The following is a 7099-nucleotide window of genomic DNA, read 5'->3' on the forward strand; positions in this document are numbered from 1 at the left end:
TGTGTGACAGTTGTACCTAAAATCTTTAAACTTAATAGTGAAAATCACTAAATAATATAGAGAATAATTAATCAAAAAGTTTGGACATCACCAACCAGTCTGTCTTGACTCAATCTTAAATGTTACATGAAAATGTTGAGCCCATACACAATCATTAAGCAACGTTTCATTGACCTGTGAGTAGATACTTCGACACAATAATGAAAATTATAGATATATATACAAAAAATAAAAAATAAAAAGTTTGGTTCGGTTGGTACTTTTGCTCGAGTTGTCAAGCTCAATAAACACCCCCTTGTTCGACCATGACAGAAGAATATTCAGTTGCACCTACATATATATATTTGCAGACTATAATTCATGACTTATCACTTTCTCCATGTTACAATATATACATATATATATATAGATATTTACAAAAATATATATTTACAAAAATATTATGTCATGGCATAAATGGGTCCAGAGAGAATACTGGACTTTTCTTGTCATTAGCAAGTAAAGACTAGAGTTATTTGTCACTGCAGAACTCAAGACTTTCCCTGCATAGCTTCTGCAATTTCAGTCACAGAATCTTATGTCAACTTCAGAAAAAGTGATTATATGCTTTGTTTTCATGAAGCCATGTCATACTGTGTACTGATTCAGTATGAGAAAATATGTGAAATGGGATATTATTCCTTCCTATTAATAGAGTTGTCTTTAACCGTGATATTGAAAACGTTTCTCTAGCAAGTTTATGCCATAACTAGTTTGAGTAACTTGACAGAAAGTCAACACTTGATAGCTAAAGAGTTAAATGGATAGAGAAAATTGCAATGAATCTTTCCAAAATGAACACTGAAACAAAAAAGAGAGAAGAACAAACAAACTTCTTCATTGCTACTTTAAGATTCACTTCCCTCAGTTGGATTTACAGAAAGGAATATAATGGAATAAATGTACTAAAGCATCGTACAAAGGATAAAAGAGAGAGACTATCTTATACTGATTTAAGCGTGTGTAAACGATACACAAGTAACAGAGTGAACAATGGTTTTTTATAGCGTTATACCAGAAAGAGGCTAAGTGAGAACTTGAAGATGGATTAGTATTTAATAAATACCCCTTTTACCTTAACTTAACCAAACTCACTCACACAGATGGGAAGTATTTGTTTAGATTGAATGGAAGAGAATAGAACTCCTCACTCCTGGTATCACCCTTGAAGGATCTAAACTTGTCCCACCAATGTTTACCTCGGTCTTTCCTAATTGCGCTATCCTTTTTATGCAATGTATTGTCCAGGAAGTACGCTACACAGCCTGCCACAAAGGCTTCTGATTGTAGAGGGACATTGATGATATCGTTGAACTGCCAAGAACAGGAAGAAACCACGTTATTTCGAAATAAATAATCAAGCTTTCATTGATCTTAATCGAAAGCTTAGTTTAAAATGACAAAGAAATGAAATTTGGTCCTTACCCATCTTCCACCGGTGTGAACTGGACCATAGCCATTGATGGCAGTGTACTCATTGAAATACTGTGGAACAGACAAACCCATGAAGAGAGAGAAGCCTAGAATGAACTTTGTTCTGAAGCTATTGAGGTTACAGAACTGAAGAAAGCTAAGACCACCGGCGCCTGCACATATGAAAGGATATAGCATTCATTTCACTGGAAAATGGCCTGTCAAAGGAACCAGCTTGTCGAAAATATGATTCAAAGTTCGTACCAACATATGCAAAGAAAAGGCAGTATAAGGCGGCTATAATGGGTGCTGGGATTGAAGCAAAGACTGCTCCAAATTTCCCTGCAAGATTAAAATAGTAATATTAAGTACAAAATACTGATGTAGAATAGCCAATTATATGATATATCATACATTACAACTAACCAAGAATAGAGAAAAATATCATGAATCCAGCTGATATTTGCACCACCCTTCGACTGCCAACACGTGTCAATGCCAAAAGGCCAGCATTCTCACTGCCAGAAAAAAAAGTTTTATTTCAAGTTAAAAATCAGCTCACTACCCAACAAAATGTGGGGGAAAATAACAAAGAGATTAGAAATGTGTCTATTTACGTACATAGATACCGAGGATCCAGTCACAGTTCCAAACAATCCAGAAATCAGAATGCCAACTCCCTGAATATAGAAATATACTATTAATCAGCAATGACCAGAAATTGAAGGTCAGCAAACTTGCACAGCAAAGTTGAAATGGAAAAAAGACGGTAATACTTTTGCACTTGCTTTTACGTTTTAGTCCATACACAAGGGAGTCCCTAAAACGAATATAATAACCTCTCAACCCACTTCATCCTCCAAAATCCACGAAAGCAAAACTTTCATCTATACATTTGAACATGCTTAATATAGTTTCATTTCAATATGCTTATTATAATTTCATATGAGATGGGCAGGCTTGTCTATTTTTACTTTTTTCAATCTGAAACATAAGCAATGGACATGTAATTGTATGGGACAATAATTTCTGGAGGAAATGATTCCTCAGGTCTCAACGTTCAACACAATGAAAAACAAATTCAGCTGAGCAATTAGTACAAAGCAATGGACATGTAATTGTATGGGACAATAATTTCTGGAGGAAATGATTCCTCAGGTCTCAACGTTCAACACAATGAAAAACAAATTCAGCTGAGCAATTAGTACAAAGCAACCTGCATTTTGCATGGAACAAATCATGTACGCACACAAGTTTTATGTGCGGGAAAATGTTATTTTTGTTACCTGCCAACCAACTCCACGGCTGAGTATAGAAGCTGGCAATGGAGTTGCACTTGCGTACCTTGCAACCGCAATAAAAGCACCAGTTGACTGTTCGCATCATAGGTCAATATGTGAGAAACAATTTTTCAATGGGATAAGATGACATAATCAACATAAAGAGAATGTGTCAAATCAACTTTTTTTCTTTATTGTATTCGCACATTGAAATATAGATCAAGCAGTACAATGAACACAATTAATAAAATAATAAAATTGACCATGAAGAGAGTGCCAAAAAAAGACACTGCATTTTGGTTTTTCATTTGTAGACACTAGGGAATAAAGAAAGCAGAGAAAACTGACCTCTACAAGAGCAACGAAAGTAGCCATCATCATGGCAAAGGCCTCACCTGCATCGAAAGCAGGTGCTCCCCATTGAAATGGATAAGGAACTCTTATCCTGCAAAAACAAATACCTTTTAAGGATGATACTTGCAGTTCATCAACAACAAGATTAAGCCATGACCAAATTTCTTTTATAATAAGCATACAAGTGATGTTAATTTCTACATTCAGGCCAAGAAAAACATCATAATTTCTTCAACTTGAAAGTTAGCTATGTCAGAATTGAGAAATTAACCAAACAAGCAAACAAAAATACTGACCATGGAGCACCACTAATAAGACCCGCACGATCTGTACGGCAGCTCATTTGTGTTTTTGGGGCACTATCATTATATGCCCCGCCCACAGTGAGAAGGTGAGCGTAAATCCACACAATCACCACTGTAAATAGGACAGCAAAACGGTCAAAGATGTGTTTTCCTGAGTGGAAGAGGTGCGGTAAATACTGCAAAACAGAGATTAAAAACAATCTCAGCATTTAACTTTAAAGAAACCAGCATAGAGCAATAGGTAATATACAAGAAAAAGCACCAAATCATAACAATTCATAAAAAATGTAGTAACAAAATCACATGTGAGACACATCCAGGAACTTACCTGTGAAACGAACACTAAAAGAACAAGCTGTGGAAGTCCAATCTCTACACATTTAGCCACCTAAACATCAAAGAGATGCATTTAGAAACAATCATTACAATGAGATTCAGTAAATGCAATGTGCATTAGAGGGAAAGGACATGTACCCCAGGAAAACCCAACTCGTAGAGACCAAAACCAGCTAGAGCTACCAAAGGAACAGCTGAAAGTGGACTTAAGAATCTGAAGAAAAAAACAATAGCAAATGTTTCATTTTGATTAAAATATTTTCTGACAATCTCTTCTGAAGAAAACAGTGAAAGCATATTGAAAGTCCAGCTAACTTTGTTATCAAAATGAGACCCTTCCTCTTTACAATTTAATTCCTAATGAGATAACCTTGTAACATTGCGCCAAAGGCCACTGAAGCCTAAGACAATCTGAAGAGTTGAAGCGACAATAAGAGAACCCTGAATTGCCCGCATTGTCCTCTTAAATTTCTGAAATGATATAAGAACATTTCCATGGTGAGAAGCAAACTTAAAATGTCAAAATTTATTTATGTTTGAGTGCATATATCAATTTTAATTTTGGAATTTTGATATGTAATTAAGAAATCTTTTTTTATTTCCTTTTGGCTTCCTCGATGTATCCCCACTGAGAACTATATGGTTCACTGGTTCTGATAAAGCCCAAAGTCAAGTTTATACAGGCAGTCTCCCAGAAACTACATCCTCTTGGAAGGTTAAAACCATGGCAGTTAAGCCACTCTTGGGGTTCAAAAATATAGTTAATTTATAATTAGCATATTAAATTATCCAATCCACTGAACATGCATTGAATTAGTCATTGACAATCAGCTTGATTTTAAAGATTCAACCAAGTTTAAGGTGCCCAGATTATAAAAACCTCTTCAGGATCAGTGGAATCACTGAAACGACCGGCAAGGATAATTGAAATTGTGGTGGGAACAAACGTATATGACCCTCCTATGACAGCAGGTAATCGAGTTCCAAACAATGATTGTAGCAATGTATTTAAACCAGCAACAAAGAGCAGGGTCTGGATAACCTTAGCCTTCTCCTCCTAATAGATGATAATTAGGACAAGTCATTATCAGATTCTTTAAGAAGAAAAAAAAATTGATTGAAATCTATAACACAGGTAAATTTCTTTATAAGGACTTACATTTCCACCACCCATCTGGGGAACAAGAGCAGTGGGAATGAGAACCGTAGTGCCAAGCATCACAAGATAATGCTGAAAACCAAGGAGAATGGCCTCGGCTGCATCAGACATGGTCCACTTTTTTTATCAGTAATAATTCACAAACCTTATCAGAAAGTTTAGTAACATTTCCATCTGAAATTTCTGATCCTCAAGTAACTTAAAAGATGGTAAATTATTTAAAACCAGAAATCTCAAAGCTAAAACATTTCAACTTAAAAGTTAAAACCTACTAAATTTATCATGATGGTAAAATATGTTCCAGCACCCAATCCCAGGTGGTATGTTAAAATTATTATGGAGAACAATATTTTAAAAGCGACTTAAAAATATATTTCTTTCAACGAGTAGCAGACAAATAAACTTAAATTGGAGTCAACCAAATTTATATGCATATTCTTGGATAACAACTAAATAGAACAAGATCTTAGTTTCTCAAATACTACGAGGTAGGAATGAAAAAATAATAAATAAAATTTAAAAAGACTAATTAATTGGTCGAGTACTATTGTACTAATTAGTCTAATTTTAAACAATAATCCTCTTAAGAAAACAGAATTAAACAACAATTCCCATTTTTTTTTGTTAAAGTCAACAAGAAAACAATATTCCTTACAAAACTAGATTTCTCTTCCTTTTTTTTTGCTTTCAATTATTTCCATATTTGTTTTTGTTGTACAGACTTATCAGTATTTTCAGCTTAATTACTTTTTCTCAAAAGATAGAATTACTTTCTAAAAAGTAGTTTCACAGGCCAAGATAAAGAAGGAACTAAGAAAAGCTACTTTCAACAATTATGTACTACAAAGAAGAGAAAAAATAACTAAAAAATAAATTAATAAAACCCACCAAAAGAACCTAGTTGAAATATACCCCAAAAGATCCATAAGAATCAAAGTAATAATTAAGAACCACCTTTAATTAATCTCACACCATCTTAACATATAAACAAGATTTCTGCTAACAAAGTGAAAAGGGAACAAGATTCAGAATAACAAATCAAAGATAAAAAAAGACAAAAAGAAAAACAAGTTGGATTGAGTGTACTCACGCCATGGAGGAGGACTGGTAATGCAGTAAGAGATATTAGGTAGCTGATCCTTAGGAGGATGTGGTTGAGGCTCATCTGCTTTCGGTGCAGCGCCGCCTGCCATTGTTACTCTACAACTTTCTCTCTCTGAAACTCTCTTTTTATCTAACCAAAAAAAAAAACCACCCAAAAGAAACACAAATGAAACCCAAATCTAAGCGAAACCCAGATCCCAAATCTGGCAAAACCCAACTAAAATGAGCAGAAAACAGAGAAAGATTGAGATAAACTTGATGACCCAGAAGATTGAAACCAGTCACATGTGTAACAACTACAGCAAAAATAATAGAAGATGGGAACTGTGTAACTAAACGAAAGCTACACCTAAATAAAAAATAAATAAAAACAAGAAAGCAGAGAAGATGATAGTGTAAGTAGAGGGTTTGATATAGTGAGAAAAATAATGCGTTTAATAATTGCTACAAAGATAAATAAGAAAAGTTAAAGAGAGAAAATAATAAAAATAAAAGTACCTTTTAACTATATGTTGTGAGGAAGCAAACTCAAGTGGTAAGCTTAAATCCAAAAACCCATATACCCCACACCTTAAAATGTTTTCTTTCTTTTATAAAACTTTTAAAAGAGAAAAACTATATGTATCAAAAAGGAGATATGGTGGAGAAAACCCAACCCAGATGGGTTTTCTCTTCTTTTTTATCCTTTTTTTTTTCTCAGTAGTACGCAAGAATGGGACTTGAAGAAGGTGAAGAGGAGGGTTTACAGTAATGAAAGCCAAAAAACAAAAATTGAAACTCTCAAACTTTCTCTCTCTAGAAAAGTATAATCTTTTATTTATTTTTCTCTCACTAGATTGTACTGTTCTTCTTTTTCCTCTAACCTGAAATTACATTCCAACTAACATATATTATCATTTTATTATAGTCGACTTTAGTAAATAAGAAAAAAAAAATAATGAATCCTCTGGTTTCTGAGACTAATCTTATTTTAATTTTTATTATTATTTTATTTTTTTCAGTGTTCAGTTAACGTCAGACGAAAATAAAAACAAAGATAAAGATTTCTTATGCAAAAACGTAAATAAAATTGTTATGTGGGAGGTTTTGTAAAAAAAAACGACGTCGCT

At 33.8% G+C, this 7099-nt stretch overlaps 1 protein-coding gene across 1 annotated transcript; it reads right to left on the bottom strand.

Annotated features, from left to right (window-relative positions):
- Positions 1–853: 853 nt before the first annotated feature.
- On the bottom strand, positions 854–6845 carry LOC133830377 (nucleobase-ascorbate transporter 6). The gene is made up of 15 exons (XM_062260350.1): positions 6489–6845; positions 5977–6120; positions 4887–4984; positions 4608–4784; positions 4098–4198; positions 3866–3941; positions 3720–3779; positions 3383–3567; positions 3081–3177; positions 2739–2825; positions 2074–2132; positions 1879–1970; positions 1717–1794; positions 1465–1625; positions 854–1353 (listed from the first exon to the last, which is right to left on the bottom strand). The coding sequence occupies exons 2-15, from the start codon at positions 6077–6079 to the stop codon at positions 1135–1137; spliced, it is 1593 nt and encodes a 530-aa protein (XP_062116334.1). The 5' UTR covers positions 6080–6120; positions 6489–6845; the 3' UTR covers positions 854–1134.
- Between the last annotated feature and the right edge of the window lie 254 nt (positions 6846–7099).

The sequence above is a fragment of the Humulus lupulus genome, chromosome 4 (assembly GCF_963169125.1).
Source record: "Humulus lupulus chromosome 4, drHumLupu1.1, whole genome shotgun sequence".
Classification (NCBI taxonomy): Eukaryota; Viridiplantae; Streptophyta; class Magnoliopsida; order Rosales; family Cannabaceae; genus Humulus; species Humulus lupulus.

Excerpts from the sequence above, each read along its gene's own strand:
- LOC133830377 (XM_062260350.1), bottom strand. The coding sequence starts at position 6,079 with ATGGCAGGCGGCGCTGCACCGAAAGCAGATGAGCCTCAACCACATCCT. Across the intron at positions 3,942-4,097 it reads CTTTGGCGCAATGTTACAAG|ATTCTTAAGTCCACTTTCAG; the intron begins GTTATCTCATTA and ends TTTTTTCTTCAG. Across the intron at positions 3,568-3,719 it reads TTTTAGTGTTCGTTTCACAG|TATTTACCGCACCTCTTCCA; the intron begins GTAAGTTCCTGG and ends TCTGTTTTGCAG.